General features: G+C 32.3%; 12 protein-coding genes, 1 non-coding gene and 2 pseudogenes across 15 annotated transcripts, besides 1 other annotated feature; 3 read left to right on the forward strand and 12 right to left on the reverse strand.

Annotated features, from left to right (window-relative positions):
• Nucleotides 1–10,442: part of a mobile genetic element that runs on past the window's edge.
• TVAGG3_0802940 lies at nucleotides 406–1,564 on the reverse strand (annotated as a pseudogene). The gene has a single exon. A coding segment is annotated over exon 1 (1,159 nt).
• On the reverse strand, nucleotides 2,194–2,728 carry TVAGG3_0802950 (Prim-pol domain family; the record flags this gene model as incomplete). Its single annotated transcript, XM_051247436.1, has 1 exon — nucleotides 2,194–2,728. A coding segment is annotated over one exon (535 nt), but the record flags the coding sequence as incomplete, so codon positions are not given.
• TVAGG3_0802960 (uncharacterized protein) lies at nucleotides 3,449–4,111 on the reverse strand (the record flags this gene model as incomplete). The annotated part of the gene is made up of 1 exon (XM_051247437.1): nucleotides 3,449–4,111. The coding sequence occupies one exon, from the start codon at nucleotides 4,109–4,111 to the stop codon at nucleotides 3,449–3,451; it is 663 nt and encodes a 220-aa protein (XP_051082912.1).
• Nucleotides 4,849–6,092, reverse strand: TVAGG3_0802970 (phage tail repeat-like family; the record flags this gene model as incomplete). Its single annotated transcript, XM_051247438.1, has 1 exon — nucleotides 4,849–6,092. A coding segment is annotated over one exon (1,244 nt), but the record flags the coding sequence as incomplete, so codon positions are not given.
• Nucleotides 7,561–8,003, reverse strand: TVAGG3_0802980 (annotated as a pseudogene). The gene has a single exon. A coding segment is annotated over exon 1 (443 nt).
• TVAGG3_0802990 (uncharacterized protein) lies at nucleotides 8,088–8,987 on the reverse strand (the record flags this gene model as incomplete). Its single annotated transcript, XM_051247439.1, has 1 exon — nucleotides 8,088–8,987. The coding sequence occupies one exon, from the start codon at nucleotides 8,985–8,987 to the stop codon at nucleotides 8,088–8,090; it is 900 nt and encodes a 299-aa protein (XP_051082914.1).
• Nucleotides 9,867–10,274, reverse strand: TVAGG3_0803000 (uncharacterized protein; the record flags this gene model as incomplete). The annotated part of the gene is made up of 1 exon (XM_051247440.1): nucleotides 9,867–10,274. The coding sequence occupies one exon, from the start codon at nucleotides 10,272–10,274 to the stop codon at nucleotides 9,867–9,869; it is 408 nt and encodes a 135-aa protein (XP_051082915.1).
• Nucleotides 10,443–10,460: 18 nt separating the features above from the next.
• On the reverse strand, nucleotides 10,461–11,507 carry TVAGG3_0803010 (uncharacterized protein; the record flags this gene model as incomplete). The annotated part of the gene is made up of 1 exon (XM_001309154.2): nucleotides 10,461–11,507. A coding segment is annotated over one exon (1,047 nt), but the record flags the coding sequence as incomplete, so codon positions are not given.
• A 302-nt stretch (nucleotides 11,508–11,809) lies between these two features.
• TVAGG3_0803020 (N-acetylmuramoyl-l-alanine amidase family) lies at nucleotides 11,810–12,046 on the reverse strand (the record flags this gene model as incomplete). Its single annotated transcript, XM_001309152.1, has 1 exon — nucleotides 11,810–12,046. The coding sequence occupies one exon, from the start codon at nucleotides 12,044–12,046 to the stop codon at nucleotides 11,810–11,812; it is 237 nt and encodes a 78-aa protein (XP_001309153.1).
• Nucleotides 12,047–13,521: 1,475 nt separating this feature from the next.
• Nucleotides 13,522–14,444, reverse strand: TVAGG3_0803030 (secreted protein-related family; the record flags this gene model as incomplete). The annotated part of the gene is made up of 1 exon (XM_001309151.1): nucleotides 13,820–14,398. The coding sequence occupies one exon, from the start codon at nucleotides 14,396–14,398 to the stop codon at nucleotides 13,820–13,822; it is 579 nt and encodes a 192-aa protein (XP_001309152.1).
• Nucleotides 14,445–14,476: 32 nt separating this feature from the next.
• TVAGG3_0803040 lies at nucleotides 14,477–14,550 on the reverse strand. The gene has a single exon. It is a non-coding gene; the product is annotated as a tRNA-Lys (tRNA).
• Nucleotides 14,551–15,293: 743 nt separating this feature from the next.
• On the forward strand, nucleotides 15,294–16,619 carry TVAGG3_0803050 (uncharacterized protein; the record flags this gene model as incomplete). The annotated part of the gene is made up of 1 exon (XM_001309150.1): nucleotides 15,571–15,927. One exon carries the CDS (start codon nucleotides 15,571–15,573, stop codon nucleotides 15,925–15,927), a length of 357 nt encoding a protein of 118 aa, XP_001309151.1.
• Nucleotides 16,620–16,899: 280 nt separating this feature from the next.
• Nucleotides 16,900–18,301, forward strand: TVAGG3_0803060 (STKc CK1 domain-containing protein; the record flags this gene model as incomplete). The annotated part of the gene is made up of 1 exon (XM_001309149.2): nucleotides 16,998–18,083. The coding sequence occupies one exon, from the start codon at nucleotides 16,998–17,000 to the stop codon at nucleotides 18,081–18,083; it is 1,086 nt and encodes a 361-aa protein (XP_001309150.1).
• Nucleotides 18,302–18,406: 105 nt separating this feature from the next.
• Nucleotides 18,407–22,017, forward strand: TVAGG3_0803070 (protein ubiquitination; the record flags this gene model as incomplete). Its single annotated transcript, XM_001309148.1, has 1 exon — nucleotides 18,459–21,968. One exon carries the CDS (start codon nucleotides 18,459–18,461, stop codon nucleotides 21,966–21,968), a length of 3,510 nt encoding a protein of 1,169 aa, XP_001309149.1.
• A 1,080-nt stretch (nucleotides 22,018–23,097) lies between these two features.
• Nucleotides 23,098–25,665, reverse strand: TVAGG3_0803080 (protein kinase protein; the record flags this gene model as incomplete). The annotated part of the gene is made up of 1 exon (XM_001309147.1): nucleotides 23,098–25,665. One exon carries the CDS (start codon nucleotides 25,663–25,665, stop codon nucleotides 23,098–23,100), a length of 2,568 nt encoding a protein of 855 aa, XP_001309148.1.
• Nucleotides 25,666–25,937: the final 272 nt, after the last annotated feature.

A 25,937-nucleotide genomic window follows, 5' to 3' on the forward strand; every position in this document is an offset into this window, starting at 1 on the left:
ATGACATTTTGACAACATCATGGGTTATTCAATAATTAATTATTTTTGAAGAACTGAAGGGGTCACCAGGTCACCAGGTCACCAGGTAATTTAACTTCTCTGAAAAAATGAGACAACATGACATTTTGACAACATCATGGGTTATTCAATAATTAATTATTTTTGAAGAACTGAAGGGGTCACCAGGTCACCAGGTCACCAGGTAATTTAACTTCTCTGAAAAAATGAGACAACATGACATTTTGACAACATCATGGGTTATTCAATAATTAATTATTTTTGAAGAACTGAAGGGGTCACCAGGTCACCAGGTCACCAGGTAATTTAACTTCTCTGAAAAAATGAGACAACATGACATTTTGACAACATCACAGGATTAATGCAAAAATAAATTCAAATCATACTTTATAAAGCTTCATTCACAGGTATTTCATCGTCAGTAAATGATTCCTCATTATCGTTTGGTTCAATTTGTTTATATAATCCTTTCATTTCTTCTTTCAAAACATAATACCATGTTTGTTTACCATCTATTTTTCTTTGTTTCCTTTCACATTTATCCTTAATGCTCATTTGAAAGTTTTTGTCTTTCATGTCTGATGGTTTGCAGAATAGAGCATTTTTACACGTCATACCTGCACATAATTCATCATAATGTGTATTTATCCATACATCTAAAGGATTTGTTGATAATTCAATTAAATCTTGTTTGGCTTCAGTCATCGGTATGATTCGTACATTAAATGATGAAAGGTCATATTGCATAAAATACGTCAGTAAAATTATCATAAAATTCCTTAGTGCATGAATTCATCAAATTCTTGAAGTAATCAAATTGACCCTTGAATTTACCATTAACTCTTAAAACTGCGTATCTTCTGTCTCCAACTTCAATTTTGACAGGGTAGACGTTGTTAGTTACGAAAATGAAGTTTGCAACGTTCTGTGCTGTTCTTCTGGGTTGATTCTTTTCATTAATTCTAATCTCATTATCCGTAATAATTGATTTCAAAGCGTTGAAGTTTGCGAGTCTGTCTTCACCAACATTCTTGAGTTCATTAAGTACAAGAAACATTTTATTTTCAACAACCGAATTGAAATTACCCGTTAGCTCACCTATTTCGGTAATGTTTTTACATGAATAACCAGCGAGAAGTTCAGAAATAATGTCTGTAAATCTGTTTTTACCTGTTCCCTGAAGTCCTTTCAAAATAATTGCTGTTTCATTCTTGATTCCAGGATGTTGAATCATTGATGCAATCCAGCCGAGAAGGTATTTATACACTTCATCGTTATTATCACAAATGGCTTCTTTAATGAAATCCATAAACATCTCAATTTTTGAGTAATCTACTTTTTCGAGAATGTTGTATTTATAACCCTGAAACGTTGAGAAAACATCTGGGGAATCAGATTTAAAGCAAACACCCTTAACGGTTAATGAAGACAATTGATTTAGTAGTACATCCCATGCTGTTATGGTTTTACCTTCTTCTTTAAATAATTTAATCATTTTGAGTGACTCTTTCATGTTTGATTGAAGAACGAATGATATTTGATTCATTTTGTCGTGGATATTATAGTCCTTTTGAATGAAGTATTTGTTTCCACAATCTACAAAACGGATTACACGTGATAAATCCTCAATTACTTCAGAACTGTTTTTATACTGATGATTTTCAGCCTTGCGTCTAATATCTGTTATCAAAAACGAGTCATCAAGTTTTATATCAAATGTTATTTTTGGCTTACGTAATAAAGGCAAAACATATTCATCATAATATTCCTTTTGATAAAGTTTTAGAATCTTCACTAAAACAAATGGAGAAGTCATTAAATGTGCATATCTACTACGTGCTTTTTCAAAATTACTTTTTGCATTTTCAGTTAAATTGCAGAAGTTATAAACGTTATCGTATGCTTCATTAATTAAATGATTAGGTAACGAATTAATAGCTTGAAACAGTGTGAATAATGTTATTTCTTTTTCTAAATTCATGTTTCCACCATCATTATGTACTTCAAAATCACTGATGCCATCAACTATGCTCTGAGCAAGTTTATCGTCAATGTTTACATCTTTGTTTTCATTCATGATGGTCTTTATTTCTTCATTCTTCTGTTCAACTCTTACCTTAATATTCAAATCATTTAATATATCATTCACTGTTCTGGTTAATGTTGAATCGTAACTTCCACGAATGAATGAGTATGTATTGATTGGTTCTGTTGCATTCTTGCGAACTCTTGAATCAGCCATAACTACTAAAGAACGTTTTGAATCATCAATAGAAGTCATTATGTCAATATCATAATCATTGCAGGAATAACATTTAATCATTCTGTTCGAAACTGCATAGAAGAAATTAGTGTTGCAATAAATGTGAAGACCTCCTGATGCGGTTTTAACGATAACATCTTTATCCGAAAGTTTTGATAAAATGTCTTTTCTAACTGTTTCTTTAAGTTCATCATCGTATGATTTATTGATATCAACATCTATAATCGTTAAATTTGAAATTTTATTTACTAATAAAGCCATACCAGTTTTCCTTCCTCTTCCTCCATCATGTTTGAGGTAGTTATGTAAATCAATCATGTTTTCACCAATTCTTTCGTTGAGGGTTTTAGTTTCTGCCACAACTAATTCCTCAACTAATGAATCAATAACTTTTTCATCAGAAACGATAAAGTTGTTGCTGTTGTTGTTGTTGTTTGTTGCTGTCATTTATATAGGAATAAAAAAATAAAAATAATTTTAAAACTAACTTTATTTTTGGGCTGCATCAAATTTCCAGGACTGTTGTCTAAATGTCATGTTGTCTCATTTTTTCAGAGAAGTGAAATGACCTGGTGACCTGGTGACCCCTTCAGTTCTTCAAAAATAATTCATAACTGCCTTCCCCTGCTGTGTTGTCTAAATGTCATGTTGTCTCATTTTTTCAGAGAAGTGAAATGACCTGGTGACCTGGTGACCTGGTGACCCCTTCAGTTCTTCAAAAATAATTCATAACTGCCTTCCCCTGCTGTGTTGTCTAAATGTCATGTTGTCTCATTTTTTCAGAGAAGTGAAATGACCTGGTGACCTGGTGACCTGGTGACCCCTTCAGTTCTTCAAAAATAATTCATAACTGCCTTCCCCTGCTGTGTTGTCTAAATGTCATGTTGTCTCATTTTTTCAGAGAAGTGAAATGACCTGGTGACCTGGTGACCTGGTGACCCCTTCAGTTCTTCAAAAATAATTCATAACTGCCTTCCCCTGCTGTGTTGTCTAAATGTCATGTTGTCTCATTTTTTCAGAGAAGTGAAATGACCTGGTGACCTGGTGACCTGGTGACCCCTTCAGTTCTTCAAAAATAATTAATTATTGAATAACCTGAAAACATTAACATAAACATTAACGATAAAATATATTTTTGGTCGTTTATGACAAAAATAAATGGTTCATTTACTCACAATATTTTTGTACAAAACGACCCCAAACTTTTAACTTCTTTTCTGCAGTTTCTAATGCTATCTTAGCGAGTTCATATTCTCTAAATTCTCTCTTTAAATCTTCTTGTTCCCATTGGTCTAGTTCGTATGAAGAATCTCTATAACCATAACATTTCTCACGTTCATGTTCTAATTGTTTTTCACACATTTTTCCAACTTCTTCTTCAAACAAATGTTTAGCATTCTCTACTGTATCTTCGAGTTCTTCTTCATCTAATTTCTCATGAACTTTCTTGTCTATGGAGTCCATAATTTTTCCAACTGCTATGCAATATTTTGGAGAAGCCCACATTGTTATATAGTTTATAAGTCTTGGGTCTACATACGTTCCTCTAACCTGTTTGATTTCATCAGAAATTCCCGCATGAATTTTGTATAAAAAACAACCGTCTGAATTCCGGCGGTTGCTATATTCTTCACAAAATGCCTTATAATACTCTTCCCAGGACTTATTTTCCAACAGCTTTCTAAAGTCTTTCCTAAACTGCTGACACATCTTTGTTGCATTAATGTAACCATCCTTGTCTCTACGTAAGACTTCAATACCGTTATAAGTGCCTTTTGTGAATGTTTCACCATTAGATTTGTTCGTGAATGTTTTTGCTTCGACTGACATTATTGTCTTTACATACAAAATAAAAAATAAAAATAATTTTAAAACTAATGAAATTAATTATTTTTGGACTGAATTCATTCATAACACCATTAATAAGCTCATAAAATGCTCGTTTTGAGGTTGAGCCACTTTTGGCTCGACCGTATTCTTTCATCCAAAACTCAATAAACAATTATTGAATAACCCAAAACCATTGACGATAAAATATATTTCTGCAGTTCATTCATTACTTCATTACCTAATTAATTACAAACATAAAATATATTTAGTTCATTCAATAAATGCGGTACCATGCGAATACAGTCATAAATGGTGGCATATAATCTTTACCCAAGCCTGTTGGATTTGTTGTGAAAGTATGTGAATGATTTCCTCCTGGTTCAGTTGGTCGAAAAGTCTTTTTTGCTGAATGGTTATAATCTGGAGATAAAACGTCATTGCCAGCATAATATTCTGAGTTGTATAATGGATGGTCTCTTAATGAGTGACTATGGTCACCAGAAAAGTTTGTAGTTCCTGTATGAGTGTGCGGTGGAAGGTTTGCTTCAGTAATTTTCTTCGAACCTCCTGTTTGCTTTGAAGAGTTTGCACAATACAAAAACCTGTCAACTATTTGTTCCCATGCACCAACACCAAACATTACTTGAGGACCTCTTGCATCCATTGATGTATAAATAGAACCTACTGGGTTCATTAAATTAAACATATGCGATATTATAGGATTGTCTCTTTTGAACTTAAAATATAGTGCAACTATTTCTGGTTTCTTCTGGTTTGTGTCAGAATATTTTTTATAATATAATCTTATGTTTTCAGGGTAGGTAAAATCTTGACTATAATATTTATTTCTGTCATCTGTATAATAATATACTATTCTCGTTTTTTCTATTGCATTATATCTTTTATATCTATAATAATCTAAATATAATGTTAGCTTTTGTTCATCTACATGTGGTGTTCTGACATCATCTCCATAGTCATAATAATATGGTGCTGGAGCTGGGTCAGGCAATGTCATATCTGCCATTTCATAAACTCTTAAATATTTCTTTTGTTCGTCTCCATATAAGTTTAAGTAACAGTTGTTGTCTAATGGAACTTTAACTTGTGTACCATTATTCTTTATATAGCCTACATACATTTCATTGTTATTTTTCGGAATGAGTTTATACCGTATACCATTTTTTAAGGAGTGTACAAACTCCCATCTAAAATATTTGTTTTCTTCATAGATAGAAAAGTCGCCAACAATAGTTTCAATATTTTTCGTTGTTCCTATCAAACTTTGGTATATTTCGTTAACATATGTTTTATCCACCTTCTTCTCTAACGCAGCAGCAACACATTCCTTATCTGCTTTCTTCTCTAACGCAGCAGCAACACATTCCTTATCTGCCTTCTTCCCTAACTCATCGTTAACATATGTTTTATCCGCTTTAAGGTCTAAACATCCTGAAACCCATCCTGTATCGGCTTTAGTTTTTAAAATCTTTGATGTCCATTCATGATACCATTCAACCATTTCTTTAATTTCATTATCTTTTTCGTTAACATATTCCTTATCCGCTTTCTTCTCTAACGCAGCAGCAACACATTCCTTATCTGCTTTCTCCATTATGTCATTTAGGAAACCTTTTATGAATTCCTCATTTAAATTAAATCTTCCAATCTTCAAAACTTTAGGAAATGCATTTAATGCGTAATATCTCTGTTCTTCTGGTGGAATTGATGTTATATCATCCGTTATTCCTTTAATTTTTGAATTCATAAATAAAATTTCTTTTATATTTGATATCACTGCACCACCTTTGCAAACGAATTCGAAATGGTCATTTTTCAATACTATCTCCAAATCTCCATATTTCAACCTTTGCGTTTGTTCTGCCGTCTTTGAATTATATGCATATATGGCGTATGTAATGGTCTGAGGGACCTGGGTGCTTTGTGCCTTAAGTTGTTGTGGTTGCTGTTGTTTAATCATTTATTATGATTTAAAAATAAATATTTAATCTGTTATCTCATCAGCTATTTTTTCTATTTGAAATTGCCATAATATTTCATTCATGAATTCTAAATCACAATCAAATAGGTCAGTTACTCTAAATTTAATATTTGATAAATCTTTTGAATGAAGAATAAATGAATTCCCGGATAATTGAAACGGATATGATAAAGAAAATATGTTTAAGTTGATGGATAAAATGTTTTGTATTGATGGGTAAGAGTTAGGGTCTAATGTTTGATGTGAAAATCTCATTGGGGTATTAACTTTATCACATTTGATTAAAATGAAATTGGAACCAGTGTCAGAATACAAAACATCCCCAACATCTTTTTCAAAATTTAATATCCCCAACAATGAACGAAGATGAGGAGTACAAAATTTAATTTTCAGCGGAATTTAATAAGGTTATTTATTTCATCAAGTTCAAAAAGTTTATCAGGTTTTGATTTAAAATTTTCTTCATACCATACGATAAATGATTCATTTAAATAACTTAAAATCATGTTAATATCCCATTTCGCTATCACATTATTTATATACATATCATACGTTTTTTCATGGTCATCTTTAATAAATGATATATAATCTGAAGGGTCTAAAAGAATGGGATTAAATTTACCACTCACAGAAACGAGAGTAACATTATAAATTCCGCTAACTGTTAAATTTAATTCACAGTTATTATTCGAAATAATATTGATAATTGACATTTTTATTACGATTAAAAATATGGTAAAGCGTTATTTTCCAGTGATAAATAAAACTAGGATAAGATTACCTCAAGAATTCATAAATTCAACGAATAAGAAATTCATTCATGTTATAAATTTTAGTGTTTTCAGAAAATATGAGTCATGTCATATTCATCAACAGGTTATATTTCACTTCATTCAAATTTAGTTCAATCAAACCCATATAATGACCATTTCATAAGATTTTCAGATGGTATTAAAAATGTAATTGATAGATTAAAATATGAACAGATTGACAATATCGAATTTTTGGAATTTTGGTTTAAATATCCTGATGGAAAAAAGATTGAAGTTAAAGATAAAGCTGATACTATAACAAAAACAATTACAATGACCGATCCAGATAGTGGGGAACAAAAAGAAATAAAACAAACGATAGAAACTGGTGAAAGGTCAATTATTATTGATTATGATTCAAAGGATTATTATTCAATAATGTTAATGCTTGAATATTAAATGGCCTTAACAAAGAATTTTTCAAGTGATATTTTATATTCATCAACTATTTTATTATAAATATCATTATATGTTAAATGAAGTTCAGTTGTTGTTCCGTTCTTTGATATCTTAATTGTGCTAATATCCTTTATAGGATTTATTTTTGCAACTGTTCCGCAGCATGAAACCTCATCATCTATGAAAAATTGAATCTTAACGTCTGAATCTTGAACATCACAAAGAATGGCGATAATGTGAATTAATGATTCATAAGGTAAAATAATTAAACCGGATTGGTCAATTAAATTTATTATTGAATCATAATTATTAATTATTATATCACGGTAAATTTTCATTAATTCTGAATTAATGTCTATTTTATATGGCGCATTGCGACTGGAATCGTAGATTCCTGGGTTCTCGATGTTTGATGAAAGAGGCGGGGGTATGTTGGATAAGTGGGAATTTCAACAGGTTCTTTACCGGGTTCAGATAAAATGATTGGGTCTCCATTCTCCTCATTCTTCGGTAAGTCACGAGTTAATAAATTTGGTTGAGTTGCTGACCTTGTTAATTCAGGGCTAACATTAACTTTAACATTTTGAATAATTCGTGATTTATCATCATTTACGTTATAACCAACCGTAATCTCTGCTTTTGCGTTTGTGTTCTTTTGACTTGTGAAACGTCTTCTCATTTATAATTGAATAAAAAAAAGAAAAATATATTTAAAGTTTTATTTAGTTGTTACGGTAATATCCCAAGGTTCATCATTGTTTGCTTATACTTTCTTTGTAACTGCACCAATTATGTTATTGATATTGCTTTGAGTTTCTTCCAGTCTTATTTTATCATTTACAATATCTTTAATCATTTCATTACATGCATTCTTAAAACCATCTGATTTTTCTAATTTACGTCTATCACTTTCTTTAATTAAATCAAAGTTATAACCTTGTTGAGAATAAAGTGGTTTCTTTATCAATTCCTTGAACGCTTCTGAAAGTGAAGATGAAGAAATTCTTGCCACTTGAATTGGTTTAAATTCTGCTTTCATTGCTTCTTTTTGTTCATTGAACACTGGATCGAATAAAGCAACTTTAAAGAATTTCTTAGCTGGAATTTCAGGTCTAATATTTGCATATTGACCATCAAACTGATTAACATATCGTGGTAATCCATCCGGTCCCTCTTCAACAGCATTTAATTCTTCATTGAAATAAGAATATGGATTATAACGGTATGAATTAATTGGACCATTTTCACCTTCTCCAATGTATTGTTTAACAGCTTTTCCATTTTCATCAAATTGCATAGGATAACGTTCATTATATGCTTTACGTTTAGGATAATCCGTCATTGTTAATTTATACCCATTTATGACTTTAATATTACCTTGACCATCAGTAACGAAAACTTCATTTATACCATCAGGCTTTCCATTTGGTCCTGTAATGTCTGCTTCATGTGCTTCCCAATTTGGTCCATGACGTTTGGCATATGCTTGAGCTTCTGGTAATGTTAAAACGTTTCTCATTTGTTTAACATCCTTTTGAAGACCAGCAACAATGTGGACTAATTCTTTCATTCCATCTGGAACTTTCATAGTTCTATTATATCCACCGTTTTTGTTTGTCCCTTGTTTTAATGGAACCTGTAGAAGATTTGCTATTTCTGTCATGTTTAATTATAAATAAAAAATAAAAATTAATTATAAAAAGTTAATCAAATTTAACACTTCCTTTATTTAAATCAACTATTATTTTTCCATGTTCACCTAATTGCTGATATTGTGTGTAAAGTTCATTAATGCTCATTGGTAAATTCACTTGATAAAGCATAACGTTCAACTGTTGACGACTAAACCCACTGAAAATGAAAAGGGTGGACAGGTTTGATTTAATGTTTGTGCTTAATGCTTTGAAATATTGAACAGCCATAAAGAATGAACACTGAATGTGTCGACATTGAGTTAATAACTGATTAAAATATGATTTCTCATTTGTTATTAGTTCTGATTTCACTGCATCATCTAGAAAAATGAGTGAATGCAAAAATTCTCTATCAAAATTTGAAATAGAAAGTGTTTCAAATAATTCATCCCTTTGTTTATTAATAATTTTATCCTCTAATCCTTGCTTCTTGATTGTATTATATAATTCTTTATACATTAAAAGTTTTTTAAATAATCTTCTGCTTCTTCTTGTGATAAATAAATAATTGGAATTTTGATTAAATGCTTTAAAGATTCAAATGTATCATCTGAAGGTGAACCTGAACGGTTGATATAAATTAACACATGTGAATGGGGTGAAGTGTTAGCAATAATGATAATTTGTTTTAATATCGTTAATGTTTTACCTTTATTTTGTTTACCAATTGCTGCAGTGATTGAATTTAAGTAACATTCAGAATATGGAATTTTCATTAATTTTTCCTTAGATAGAGCATTTCTATTATCACTCAATGCTTCATTAATCATATCATCTATGTAGGTATTATATACATCTGTTAATTCTTCAGAATTGAAATCCATTTAATCAAAAATAAATTTATAATTTTAAACATTTCTATTCATCAATATTTCATCATATGAACTTCTATACTGTGGTGGTGTACCTGTTGGATGATATTTCAAACCTTCGTCCGGTGTCCATGTCCAATATGTAGTCCTAGTAAACCAAACCTGAGGAGGATTTGTCACCTTTGAACAGTAAGTGTCATTTTCACCCTGAATGATTGGATAAGCTTTCACTTGTACTGTAACTTGTGAGTTGAAAGTTTCTAATCCATCAAAGAATATACCCGCTCCATCACGTTGAACTGGAATAGTGCATAAGAATGAAGTTTGGTCTTTCCATGTTCTAGCTAATGGCGTGCCATTATCATCATTCAGTGGTCTAGTTAATGAGTCCTCGTATTCTTCCGTGCATTCATTCACTCCATCTAAATCAGAAGCTTGAAGCATACGTGTAAAGAATATGTCACCCACTGTGGTCATCGCTTGATCGGGGAAGTTTCTGGAATCTATAGTGACCTGAAGACCTCGAAGCATTGGATTTTCTAAAACCGTTCTTTGCATTGCATTCTTCGGAAATGTTAACACAACATCTGTAACATTATGAAGAGCGTATGAGAAATCTGAGCTAATACCTTCAGGAGTGATGCATCCTCCATTTAGTGAACGAACGTCAATATGTTGAGCTGGAATCATGAATGGATCTTCCTTACTGAATAAACGTGGTATTGCTTTAACTGATTCTTCAATTAAACCGTATCCTGGTGTAATGCATTTATCCTCTAAAACTTCCATCTTTGTGCATGAAATAATAACGTTATCAACTGTTGCGTCAGCAGATGTGGCGGCTAAGCTTGTAATTAATTTGGCAGGAAGTCCGATTTGTTGGAATTTGCGATCATATTTATAAACATGATTCATAATCTTTTCATAATTTTCATCAGTTATCTTTTCATAAACGTAATTTTGTAAATCAGCAACTCTTAACGGGTCAACCTGACAAAATACTAAAGTATCCCTGAAAACATAATATTTAAGAATGATTTCACCAAATGATTTAGGATAATCATCGAACGCCTGAAATGCTAACAAATCATTTACCGGAATAATCATATCAAAAGTGATATCAACTTCTTCATTTGCGTTCTTGAAAACTTCTGAAGGGTCAATATATTTACCACATACTGAGTTATCATATTTTTGAACATTATTATATAACGAATGAACAAACTTTTTAACTTTCCTTTCTGATTTTGGTTTATATGTTGCAAATGCGAAAGATTCACGGGCGCAATCCATTTGAAGATAACCGGCATCACCTCTTTCAGTTTCTACTTCTAATTGTTTAAAGCTTTGATTCGATGATTTGTAACCAACGAATAAACGCATGCATTTAAAAGTGGCATCACATGTGAAAGCTTTATTTGAAACTAGAGTTGCTTTAACTTTGCGTTTAATATATGTGTCACCTAATTGGTTCACATCATGAGCCGGATTTGTAATTCTTAAATGAGTTTGTTTATCATCAAAATATGGAGTATCAGAGTCATAGCATGAACTTTCAAGTTCTCTATAATATCTTCTACCGTCATTCTTTGCGAATATTTCATTTATCTTTTCGAATGAATGAAACACATTTCCATTAATCGGTTTAGTGTTTGGCACCAAATAGTTAGTCGTCATTTATTAATAAATAAAAAATCAAAATTAAAAGATGAAAATGAATTTTTAATTTTAATGAAATAATCAACTATGGCTGCAGGTATATTTAAGAAACTGTGGGATAAAGTAAAAAGAGGAGCGCATAAAGTTTGGGAAACAATGAAGAAAGGAGCAATTGGATATTTAAGAATAAAGAAGCAATTAGTGACGTTGCTGAATCAATAACACCAAAAGCTGCCCCAATAAGAGAAATATTAAATAAAGGAGAAAAAGTTTATCAAAGACTTCAACCGATACTAAGATAAAAATAATTTATTTTTCCACTATCTACCTCCTATTTTATTAAGTATTCCTTCAGCAATTCCACCAACTGCGTTACCTGCTTGTGCTCCCATCGCCGGATTACCTGCTTTTGTACCTAATACTCCACCTATGATAGTTCCTGCCGTTTTCGCTACTGGTGCCAAAAAGTTTGCAACAGGTTTAATAACCTTTTTATAAACCCAACCCGCAGCTTTCTTAATTCCTTCCCATAATTTTTTAAAGAATCCTGCCGCCATTTCTGATTTAATATTAATTAAAAAATATATTTCATCACTTATATTCTAATTTTTATTTAATGATAAATGAAACCAATTTTAAAAATAAATGAAACAGAGGAGGAAGAAATAAATGAAAGTGAAAATGTTCAACAAAAAATAAACGTTGTTAAACCAATTACTGAAATAAAAATTTTTTCATCTGTTGAAGAATTTAATGACTATTATGCCAATAATAAAAAATTATTTGAAGAATTGACAACATGTAAATTGAATAAAATGTTTAAAGTTGATGGATTCAAAATTTCAAAAATAAAAGGGGTGATTAGTTTGAAATCTATTCCTCAATCAAGAATCACCTCATTAATGAAAATTGATGATTTAACAAAAAGAATAGAAGAGATTGAAGAAAGAATGAATCAAATAATTGATTTCATAAATTCAAATAATCATTAGTTTCAATTTCTTTTTCTCGTTATGTATGGGCTGAGTGTAAATGTCTTACAATTTTGAAAATTTTTTAAATCTTAATTTATTCAAAAACGTAAGAATAAAAACCGTAAGAATCATACATTTTTTACTTCATATGTTAAAAAAAATGATACAAAATCGTTCAATATTGTATGAATTCTTACGTTTACAAAAAAAGTCACACAACCCTCCCACATATACTACTTCTAAACGTATAAAATTGTCAATTTTATGAAAATAAATTGAAAATATCATGAAATGTAAAGGAGAGTAATATTTTTCAATTTTCTTTTTTTCTTTGTCTCAAATATTTTCTGTTGGGAATTTTCTTGTTATCAAAAAATAATTTTAATATTTGTTTATTTCATTACATACAATAAAATTTTCAAAACTCTATTTCTTCTCAAGAAAATTTTTTCCTTCATATGAAGAAACATTTTGTTCTCCATTTGATACTGAGTCTAAATCTCGATTTTTGAATTTTCTTCTTTCCAAATTCTTTTTTTCCAAATTAGAAGTTTAATTCAAATTTTCAATAGTTTATATATTTTCTCAAACCGTCTCAGATTTTCTCACTTTTTAGGGATTTTCTCTCAAAATATACAAAAATAGTAATATCAATACATGTGTCTAATATACTTTAAAACCATCGTGACAAAATTCAAAAACGAAGAGTTCTTCTCTCCAAATTTTTTTCAAAATCAAAAAAATGAGATAAAAAAGTACGTTTGGAAAATTCATTTTTAGCATTTTAGGAATTTTCTCACTTTTCTTCCAAATTGACATCCTTACACTTATTATATTTTTCTATTTAAAAATTCATTTTTTATTTAAATGTTTCAAATGTACTACCAAATCTAAATATTATCATATAATTTATTAGATGAAGTTTCATATCATACGAATGTTAGTTCAAAATAAGTTCACAAAGACATATATATTCGATTATCTATGCCCAACCAATATTGATTGTACCGATTACATTATTGGATTGCATCAAGGAATCTATAAATTCCAGCTATATGGTGCCTATGGCGGTGTTGATCAGGGTAAGATATCCTCTTTCATTGATAACAAGGGAAATTGAATAAGTGAATCTCTTGTTGAAGAATACAATGGGAACACCAAATGTGTCAACATAAGAAGCCGTGATGGAGTTGGCGGCTAAATATCGGGTATCATTAAGCTATCCCACGCAATAACCGCTTATGCAACTATAGGTGGTCAAGGAATATACAATATGAGAGTGAAAGATTTGTCGAAATAACTGCAAAATGACCTTTTATCGAAAAATTCATACAGAGTTTTATTTTATCTGTAGGCTTATACTACAATTTGTTTCTCGGCTGTTGATCTTTCAGCGTCTTTGTCTTTCTTAATTTTAAGATAGATTAGCACAATTATCACACCAATAACCAAGAGTCCAATTATTGCTACAATAACACCCACAACAACACCCTTCTTCAATTTTTTATTTTCCAAGCCCATTTCATGCATATCAACTGGATCCATACCAAGCTTGTTCAATCTTGAACCCTTCTTAATAGAGTAATCACCATTCTTAAAATCAGCAAAGTCTTCTTCTGTAGCATTAATATAGTTATTAATGTACACTTCACTAAAAGTGTAATTTCCATCCACATATTCGTAATGCTTCTCTAAAGGATTTTTATCTGGATAAGCATAACAATTATCAAAAATATAAAAAGAAGGTGGAATGTGAGGATACGCGACCGTGTTATTCTTATAGTATTTATCAATAACAGATAAGTTTGGATAAGCTGTTATATAAGGCGGAAGATTTCCTTTGACTTTTGAAGAATAGTCAATATTATAGAACCTGTATCTCATGTAATCTTGGAATAATTCAGGTTTAAGATAAGCTCGTGAATCGATTATCATTGGATTATAAGCATTAATAAATATATTTGAAACAATTGCAAAAAATCTTCATATTAGAAAAAAAAAATAATATAAAAACGCTATCCTGGGGACTCGAACCCCAAACCCTTGGATTAAAAGTCCAAAGCTCTATCCTGTTGAGCTAGGAAAGCTTCAATTAATTGCAAAAAATTTAATAATATAATGATTCTGCTATCCTTTTACACCCTTTCTTTCACTACTAACGTACAGCTTTTGACGAAAAACTTGGTTTGAGCAATTTGATGAACAGAGAATATGTATGACTTTCACTAAGGTTTGTATCATTGGTTTACAAAACTTAATAGCCGATTCATTTATTTTATTAAGTAATTATGAGTGTTAGGTACACTTATGATCAACTTATCGACAGTTATTTCAGATCAATTAATAATCGTATGAGTAAGTTTTCAGCTGAAAAATGCATCGAATTTGTGAAAAAGAATAAACCAAATTACAACGAAGAGCAATTTATGAAAAAACTCGCAATAAAGCTCCTAGAATTAGATGATTTGATACAGGTTTATGATTCCACAGATCTGGATGATGAAGAAGAGGAAAAATCAAAATAGATTGAGATAAATTTAGCACAGTCGTCCGGCAATCATCATTTCATTCCTATTACAGATAAATTTGATGCGTTTTTATTCATAATATAACACTAATTGAACCTATCGAAATTAATAGCCATATTTGGATTAGTTTAGCATAGAAAATTGTTACAAAACTTTTATATAGAGATATGTAAATAGATTTATCTAAAATTTAGTTTTTTATTTTTTATTTTTTGAATTCTCAATAGATTTTGTATATTTGAATATAGTTTTGCTCCATCACTCCATTTTGTATAGTTTTTTTCTATAAATCTCTTCATAATGATGAATGCTGCTTTTTTATTTGTTTTTATGATTTTGTTTCTATCAACAATTATTGGATTCTTTCACATAGGATACAACAGAAAGTGGGCAGAACCAAGTGGGTTTAACTATTTAGATAGTAGTATGCAAGATTTTACAATTAATTCTATTTCATTAACATTTTTCTTAATTTTCCCTACAGCTTACTTAACATTATCAAATAACATTATCATTTCATTAATTCTAATGAATATTTCGGCTGGGTTGATGTGTTTCGAACTATATTATACTTTCTCAATGCTCCTTAATTCAAATGGTATCATAAATTCACTTTTACTTGGATGGGAAGCCCATTTAAATAGCGATAGATTACATCAAATTGAAAAAGACTTTGCATGTTGCGGATTTCATTTTCGATATCAGTTCTTTGGCGATAAATGCAATATTTCAGAATGGCCATGCTTACTTCCAATGGCTAATAAACTCATGCCATCAGTTGTTAAATCCGGATACTATTTTCTTGCCCAGGCAATATTTCATCTTTGCGCTACAATCTGCTACTTCTTGCTCGCAAGAAAAGAAACAATAATTACTGAAGAAGCAGAAAGCTTTTTGAAACCAAATACCAACCAAAATATCGATAGATTCAATTAATTTGAAATTATTTGATAATATCTTCGTTTATGCTTGCGTTATTGTAGTTATACTCAAAAATCAAATTTACATACATTGCTTGCCTGCTTTTTTTAACGAGCATTATTGCTGTCCAACTACAAAGCCATAATTTTGCCTAGTTCCTTTTATGACCCAGCCAATACGCCCCGCAATGAAATTTTTACCGATTCAGATATATTGTCAGAATTCATGTTGCCAACGAATCCAAAATTTCGGAATAATTGTTGTATTTTTAAAATTAAGCTTGATAAAATTCTATTATTTTATATAAGCTCATGAATAAAAAGAAATTATTTTAATTTTTTTTATTTACAGAAGAATACAGGTTATTAACGTGTTTATTATATCGATTTATTATTATGTTACATTCTTCTCATTTTAAAATCTTAATTTATTATCAAGGAAGTTTTATTTTCAGGAGATATTTGATAAAACACAAAGAAAATTTTGGTTTGATTAATTTGACATTTATTGGATTAGGTTCAGATATTATTTCGGTATGAAAATCATCAGTTCCATTGCGCGACGTTCCACACATCCCAAAAATCTTTCGAATAAGAAGCGAATTTGAACTCTTTGAGAAATCGGTATTCCAAAAAATTACCAAGAGAAGCAGCATCGATATATGCATCAATACCATATTCATTTGGAAAAAAATACATCGAGTAAAATCAACTATTGTTTTGAATTTTTTTTGAGAGGCTAAATTTTCTTTTAGAGTTCTTTGTAAACTCAAATTTTTATAATTAAAAATCTTATTTGAGTTTCGATACACATCAAAAATGCACATTTTTTTATCTTTTGAATAGTTTTATCGAGAGATTTTAGCATATGTAGATTTCGATGCATTAATCAATTTTCAAAAAAAATTTCTTGAAAAGTTCGAGATTACGTTTGTCACTTTAATGTTTACGGTTAGAATTCAAATATTTCTCAAAGAAGAAAATTTTTTCTGAATATGCTTATCTCCATATTTGATATTATAATATATAAAGCATTTTCCAATCATTAATAAAATTTGAGATAACTCTTAAAAAATAAATTCAAAGATGAAAGTTGGCGAGCGGATTGGCGGAGGTAGTTATGGTAATATATTTTATGCATACAATACCGCTAATAAGAAGGAGCTTGCATTGAAGATAGAATCTGAAAAAACTAAAAGATCACAAATTTTTAATGAATATAGAGCATTAAAATGTTTAGCCGGCTATGTTGGAATACCAAAGGTCTATTTTGAAACATGCTATGGTAATCAGAATGCTTTTACAATGGAACTCTTAGGTGATTCACTTGAAAAATTGTTTGAGCGATGTGGCAGGAAATTCTCTCTTAAGACAGTATTAATGCTTGCAGACCAGATGATCAAATGCGTACAATATATCCATACAAAATCATTTATTCATAGAGACATCAAACCAGAAAATTTCACCATAGGTACTGGACCAAATTCGAATGTCATCTACATAATTGATTTTGGCCTTGCAAAACGTTACATTAATGGACAAACGCTTACTCACATCCCATACCGTGAAGGACGAAGTTTCACAGGAACTACACGTTATGGCTCAATAAACGATCATCTTGATATTGAACAATCGCGCCGCGATGATATGGAATCTCTTGCATACACCCTTATTTATTTCTTGAAAGGTTTTTTACCATGGCATGGCTGCAAACGAGAGACATTTCAAATCAAGCTCTCTACATCAGTAGAAGAATTATGTGAAGGATTACCTGTTGAATTCTCAATATTCCTACAAGATATGAGAAAATTAGATTTTGAAGAAGAACCAAATTATTCGAAATATCTACAGTTATTTAGATCCCTATTCCTTAATTCTGGCTTTGTTTATGATGACGTGTACGATTGGACTCTTCTTCCTGAAGAACCACCGCGTCCTCATTTCAAACAAGATGTATTTAACTCCAAGATATCGAATGATGATTCCTCTGACTCAATCATCAAGACCAAACAACCACATAGAGAAAAATCTGCTGGTACATCGAGATTATCTTTAATATCATTGCCAACACAGAACGTTCTTGCTCAGTCAGGAATATTCCTTACTAAGAAGCCTCCAAAGAGGCTTTCTCTTGAGACAAACCAGACTCTACCTTCATTATTTAATAAGTAATCAGTAGATGATTACTTTTAATGTTAGACTTTATATTTAATATAATGTTTTATTTTTTTATCATGTAAATATTGCATTGTTTGCATCCGAAGCTTCTTTTCTATGCTTTCAAGATCTAATCAATGTGATCTTTTCGAAAAGTTGAGCACATTACATAGATTTTCGATTATGATTTTAAATATGTATAATTTGCTTATTATAAAAATATTATTAATTAGAAGAAAAATTCAAATTTTTATTTCGATAATTTTAATTTTATAAGATAGGATGATTATCATATGAAAAAGTTGCATTATTACTAAAATATATAGTAATAATCATATTAAAAATAGATTTTATTTACATCGAAATGAAAATTATCATAAAAAATTTTATATGAAGGCTTCGCTTGAAGAACGACTTAATTTTGAGTCGCTCGGAGCGAAGGAAATCCATTATTTATGTGCAACCGATAATCATTCGCGTTTGAATGAGTATCTCTCATCTTTTCCAGATGATGTCAAAGAAGATATTCTAATGGAGCGCGATTATTACGGAAACACAGGTTTACACTATGCAGCAATGACTTCTTCGTATTTGGTTACAGACTATATGCTTACATTCTTTTACAATGACAAATTGCAAAATCTCGACGGTGTCACTCCACTTCATATTGCTGCCAAAATAGGCGATATGGATATGCTCCAAGGACTTAACAAAAATCAGACAATTGCAAAGGTAAAATCCAACATGGGATGGCTTCCTATCCATTATGCAGTCTTCAACAACCAAATTAAGGCAGTAGAGTTCTTCATTAAGGAATACCCATCATGTATTAATGCTTGCATTACTAAAATGGATCCTTCATTCTCAACTTTTCATCTATCAAAATGGAGTTTTACTTCTCCTCTCGATATGGCAAAGCTTCGAGGCTTTTCAGCTCTCGAAAAATTACTTGAAGATCATAATGCTCTATCTTCTCTCCACGCTTGCTGTGCTACACATAACTTATTAGGCGTATCTTATTATTTATCAACAGAGAAGTCAAAGAAAGCTCTCTTAAACTCTACAGCTGCTCCTTTCGAATGCACACCATTACACATTGCTGCATCACTTGGCGATGCCCAAATTTGCCATTGTTTGGTAAATTCTGGAGCAAAATGTGATATGTTAGATTCGCATGGTTTCTTCCCATTGGAAGCAGCTGTCGTCTCCCAAAGCCGTATGACAGTCAGAGTTATCCTTTCTGCAAGCAACAGAAACGCAATTATTGGCGCAGCTTTTCTCGCAGCATCTCTTAAAAATGAGGACATATTAATTGACCTCATCAGTGATTTCTTACTAAACGAGATCGATTACAAGAGAGATTCGCTCTTAATTTGCGCAATCAAAAATAAATTTTCGAAAGCAGCTAGAAAATTAATAGAAATAGGCGCAGATATCAGCTACAAGAATTCTTCAGGTGCTACAGCTCTCCATATTGCTGCAGCTCTCAACCTTGTTGAAATCGTCATTTTGATCGGACAAAAAGGCGGCGTGAACGATCTTGATAATTACGGTAGAACACCACTCATGTACGCAACTCTCAATTTATCACGCGACTCATTCTTTGCTTTAGTTCAGTTAAATGCCGATATTAACACTGTCGACAAGTTTGGCATGCCAGTATTTCCTCTATCAATTGCCCAAGGCTTGCGCATCATTAGTGCTTCTCCTGAGATGTATCACGGCAGATATACGATTCGACTCCGAGATTTCCTTGAATCTTTCCGCTCAGAAGAGTACGTCTGCAAAGTCACGCCATACGGCATCCCGGAAAACATAAAAGAACACAAAACAAAATTTTCCATTATAAACGATACAGTTTACGAATCGCTTAAAGGACCTTCCAAGATTATCCCCATCCTCGAGGAAATCACGATACTTCACGCGATCACCGTTTTTACTACGAATGTACAGCATTTACAGCACGCATTGTCTCCTGCCAGACATTTAACCGATACTCCAGACAAAAGAGGTCGTAATCCCATTCACATGGCCGCTCTTGTCAGCAACGAAGCTTGTCTTGAATTCTTATTACGATCTAATGCAAATGTCCGTGCAGTCGACAACGACGGAAACAATGTTTTACATCTTATGCAGAACGACAAAATGGCTCCACTTGTTAATTACATCTACGAGAACTTCAGTCTCCCTACTATCATTCAAAACAAGAATGGCGATCTTCCAATCCACATTGCCTGCCGCAACAAAGCCATGGAACTACTTAAAGCATTGTGCAACAATTCCAAGATGTCAGAGTACTTAAGTTTGAGGAACAACGATGGAGAAACAGCCGTTGACTGCGCAGTTAAATCCGGCGCCATCAACTGCATGAACTTTTTGTACGTCTGCGGTGTCCAGAATCCTCTCATCCAAGCAGTTATTGAGAGAGACAAAAATGCTGTCAACAAACTTCTTGAAGACGGAGTTTCCATTGATTCAGCTGATATCAACCAGATGTCACCACTTCATCACGCAGCTGCAATGGGAGATCTCGAAATGATCAAGCTCCTTCTCGAGAAGAACGCGAGTGTGTCAATGCAATCAAAGAAAGGTTGGACACTTCTTCATTACGCAGCATCTAAAAATAACACTGAAGCGATCATATTAATTGCAAGTCGCATGAAATTGAATGCATGGACATGGGATTACCAGAAACAAGCATTCATCGAGTGCCAAGACATGAACTGCAAGAAGATCTGCTTCTCCATCTGGAAGAGATGGCAATTGCTTGGTGAATTGGCTGAGCATTTGTCACATTTCGGAGATGATTTCACTTTGATGAAACAAACAATTGGTTTCTACCAGGATAAGTGCGAAGTTTACCCAGCTTATATCACTTTTGCAACGAATTTCGAACAAATTATAAAGAGATTCGTTCATTTCGTGAAAGAAGGAACATCTTCGAGTCCTTCTTTGCACCATGCACTCAGCATGATGACGAATGTAAACATAGTTAAATACATCGAGAGTTGCAATTCCAATTTCAAGTTCTTCGTTCAAATGAATGACCCCAAAAACAAATCTAATTTTGATGTTGTCAAAACCGTTTTTATTTTATTTGACATCTTTCCGATGATTACATTGATTTGGAGATACATCGATGTGCTCAGACAGTTCTTGATTCCTCAGCTCGACAACATAAACCTGATTGAAAAGATCATCAACAAGTTCAAAGCACAGTATAATTTCGCATCAGATTTCCTCACAAACATGCGAAAACCAATTTTGAAGTTGATCAATTTCAATCAGGACACGCATGGAAAACCATATTTCTATGCAAAGGCTGAAGCAACAGAACTCTCCAACGCAAGCACTGCATCATTCTGCAACCATTTCAACGAGGCCTATTTGAGAATCTTTAATACACAAACTCCAATGCCAAGAGAAATTCCGTTCAAGCAGAATGACAATTTGATGATTCTTGTTCACAACGAGATGATAAAGATCTCAACTAACAAGAAATCATTCGAGTTGCCTTATAACTTCGTTCATATAAGGAATCACAGAGATTGCGTCGTTTTGATTGTCACTCCTTTGGGATCAATCAAATTGACATTCAAAGATCCTGTTGTTGCAAGCGAATTCATAAGAGCTGTTTCATGGAGAGCTCTCCACGAGAACCCACAGATCACAGGAATCAGCCAAATGGAGACTGAGAAAGACAAATTGTTCGAAGTCTTAGTTGCTTATCAGTTGGCAAGCCAGAGATTCTTGAACATCAGAATGATGAACGTGAGGGCTCACTCAATCGACGCGTGCTCTGATATTGTTAGGGAATACATGTTCGATACATTCTCTTCTCATATATTGTCAATGACTGTTTCCGCAGGAGATATTCCTGATAATTATATTGTAATTTAAAAATAAATAATTTTTATTTTCATCCGATTTCTAAAAAATTAAAGGTGCGCTAAGGACACACAATTTTTCTATGAATTCCCTAAAAAAAAGTAGTTAAAAGTCCATTGCAAAGCTTGTGGGAATTCAATTTATGAGCAATTAAAAATTATAGTTATCGTCTATATTAATATAAGTTGCTCGTCTGGGTATTTTAGCATCAAAACTTGAAAACGAGGAATTCCATCAATAGTAACATAGATATATATTCTGTTGGTATTTTAAATATGTTCCTATTAGTATGGAATCTTGACTCAAGGGTTATTTTTTTTAAATTTGGCAGAATTAAACTAATATTGTTTTTTATGTGAATTATGCCTTAAAAGATTGAAGATGCAATTCGAGTTTTTAAAAATAAAAATGTAGGTTAACTCAATCATATGGATTAGACAGAAATTATTCAAAATGGAATTCAAACAACTTTTTCATTGATATTTGCACCATGTGAAATAAGAAGTTCGGCGAATTTTATATAATTCTTTTTTGATGCACAATGAAGAGCGGTTTCTCCATTATTATTTTTTTCATTGATATTTGTATTATATGAAATAAGAAGCTCAGCTGTATCCTGACTTTGATTTTCTGCTGCACAATGAAGAGCGGTTTCTCCATCATTATTTTTTTCATTGATATTTATACCATGTGAAATATGAAATTCGGCTGTTTCCTTACTATTTTATAGACTGCCCAATGAAGAGCTTTTCGTTTAAATTGATTTTTTTGCATTGATATCAGCACCAAGCGATAAGAAATATTCAAATTATGCTTCTTTTATACTGATCAAGGGGGTTTTTCTTGCCGCCAAGGGTATATTTTCCGGACACTCTAAAAGCATTTATGTCCTCAAAAAAATAATGAACAAAGAATTCAATTATGGACTGGAGATCTAAACATATTTTCCTAGATAAAGTCTCCATATCGTTTTTCTGCCTCAATATTGAGTGAATCTGTATCAAAAAATTTGAATATGAGACTTTACGAAGGAAAAGGAGATCTATATAATATACGAAAATCTTTATATATAAATAAAATTGATGAAAAAAACGAAAAATTAAACAAATACACAAAATAATATATATACAAAAAACAAAGATCAAATCTTTTCTAAATTCTTAATAAAAGCATGTGCAGCATGTGAATACTTGTCGATCTTCTCCAAACTCTTGAAATAAGTCAACAGATCTCTTTCTTTGAACTGTTGTGCGCATTCTTTGTAGAAAGACATACTCACAATCACAGTTATCGCATCACTCGCGTGTTCTTTACTCGAAAGCAAGTCAACTAACTGCTGTGTGAACAAGAGATAACTTGGATTGTACGCGATCCTGCTCAAAGCATCGAAGAAAGCCAAAGCATTCGCGTAAACCTTTGTTGTTCCCGTTCTTTGAGTGCTGTCGACATAAGCTTTGATTACTCCGTCATCAGCCAATCTGTTCAACAAAATTGATGTCTGACGGCATCTCCTTACAATGGAGGTAACTGCGGAGTGGTTGTGTCTGTCGTTTGTCGCGAGCATCGCTTTCAAAAGCTTTGTGAATTGTGGCATTTCAACACATGTGTCTCTGTATTCGTTTTGCTTGAAAATTACAACAAAAACACGTGTGACTTCGACGGGATGACGCTCGCATTCATCCATCCAACTGTTGTATCGCAGGAGAAACTCAGAACCTGTAGAAGTATTAGCAATATTCAATAAAACAATCCATGGTTTCAGAGATTCTCGAGATGCTTTCAAAAGTGAGTCCAAAAGATCTCTGTTAGGATTAATAGATTTAACCCTAATTAACAAACTCAAAACGGAGTCCGCAAGCTCTGAATTTTTGAGGTGGTTGTTAATTCTGGTAAAATCTAAACCTTTTACATCATCGTAGAGTCCTGAGAGGCCATCGTACGCGGCTCTGAGTGTTGCTGTATCATGGGCATTGAGGAACTGAAGGAAAACGCCTCTTAAATGGACTGCTCTGTTTTTGGCGTAAATGTCGTACTTTTTGATGAGATAGAAGAACAAAGAAAGGAACAGATAGCCATATCCTTTCTGTAGCATCAATCTTTGGACTGTAAATAAGTTGTCTAAGACAGGCCACGGATTATTTAATTGTAAGAGCTGTTTTACGTAATATGAGTGTAGAATTAACATCTTTTCGGGTCTCTTTTCTAATAACTGTGTTAGTTGGCTGCAATGCTGTTGTCCAAGAGCTTTTGGATACTCTGTAAATAACATTGAGTAACAATCAACGATTTTATCAATCGCTGGCTCGTTGGAGATTGGTAGGTTGAAGAAGAATTTCGTAGAAGCGAATAAATGTATGAATTGGCTGTTCCTTTTCATTAAATTGTAACAAGCTGTTAAAACGGCATTAATTACGTTTGCTGGTGTAGATGATTTGATGTGGGTGCTTATTGGAGAGTAGAATGGGCTAAACTGCGATGGATCGATTGTTTTTGCGTAATAATCTAAATATCTGAAGAATAAAGGATTTCTGTAATTGCGGAGAACTTCATCTGCATGGTCGCTCTCAGAGCTCGAAGATTCGGTCGATTGCGAATATTGTTCGGATTCCAACTCATTTTCTTGAATATATTTATGTTGTGGCTCTTTCTGATTTGAATTTGAGGATGCAGATCTCTGAGGAGCTGTATATTTCTTTTGTGGCGGTGGAGAATCAGAATAGGAATAACTAGATGAGTCATCCGAATAATCCGAACGTTTTGCAATAGGACGGGCTATTCCAGCACCTGGATTTCGCTTGGCTTCATCCTTCTCTATGACTTGCAGGAACTTAATAATATCATAACGCCTTGTATCTGGGAAATAAACTCGACCACTTCTGAATTCTTCGAAAATTTCTTCGAACGATGGCCTCATTTCGGGGTCTCTGTCCCAGCAGCGCTTAATTAGCTTTTGTAAAGGAGCTGGTGTCATTCTTGTGAAATTTGGCCTTTCATCTCTTTGTACAACTTGCTGGAATATGTCATTGACCTTTAGACCTTTGAACGGTCTCTGGTTCTCTGACATTTCGTAGAGAATCATTGCGTATGCGTAAACATCAACTTTATTTGTGTAATCTTTTGAAGTAATCAACTCTGGAGCCATGTAATTTGGTGTTCCAATCTTTGCAGTCATTCCTGCATCAGTGGAATCTTCGAATCTTGCTATACCAAAATCAGCAATTCTGGGAAATAATTTTGAGTCAAGTAGAATATTTGCTGCTTTCAGGTCTCTATGAATAATGTTTTTCGAATGTATATGTATCATACCATGGGCAATTCCAATAGCTATGGCTGTAAGTTGAGTTCCGGAAAGCATATCATTATTTCTATGTCTAATATAGTTATCAAGGGCACTATTTGGCATATACTCAGAAACAATAGCATATGGTGGTTCAGCTGTAAAGCCAACGAAAGGAACCAAAAACATATTATCGCATTTAGCCATTGTTTTGATTTCTCCGATGTAACGTCTAAGTCTATTGCCCTCAAGACGCTCGGCAAAGATTTGTTTGATGGCAACATCACGGCCAGTAGATTTTTGTATTGCTCTGTTGACTTCGCCGAAGCCGCCTTTCCCAATTACGTCTCCGAAGTCGAAGTCTGAGAGTTTAACAACAAGCTGAGACTCTTCAGCCGAAAAATCGGCAAGATCTTGCTTGTAAACACTCATGCGTTTTCAAAAAAAAAAATTTAAAAATGGAATGTAAAGATTTAATATGATATTAGAGTATTCTATTGATTTAGATAATAAGGCATATATCTCATTGAATGAAATTCCTAAACACTCTTATATTGAAATTTCCAATTATAATTCCGTATCACGCTTATTTTTGAAGAGATTTGAGAGTTGTAAAGGGGTATAAAATGGAAAAAAGACAGATACATAAGGATCTTCGAAAACAAATATTGTTGTCAAGAGATGTTAGGAAAAGAAGTTTTCTC

The sequence above is a fragment of the Trichomonas vaginalis genome, chromosome VI (genome assembly GCF_026262505.1).
Source record: "Trichomonas vaginalis G3 chromosome VI, whole genome shotgun sequence".
NCBI classification, from domain to species: domain Eukaryota; phylum Parabasalia; order Trichomonadida; family Trichomonadidae; genus Trichomonas; species Trichomonas vaginalis.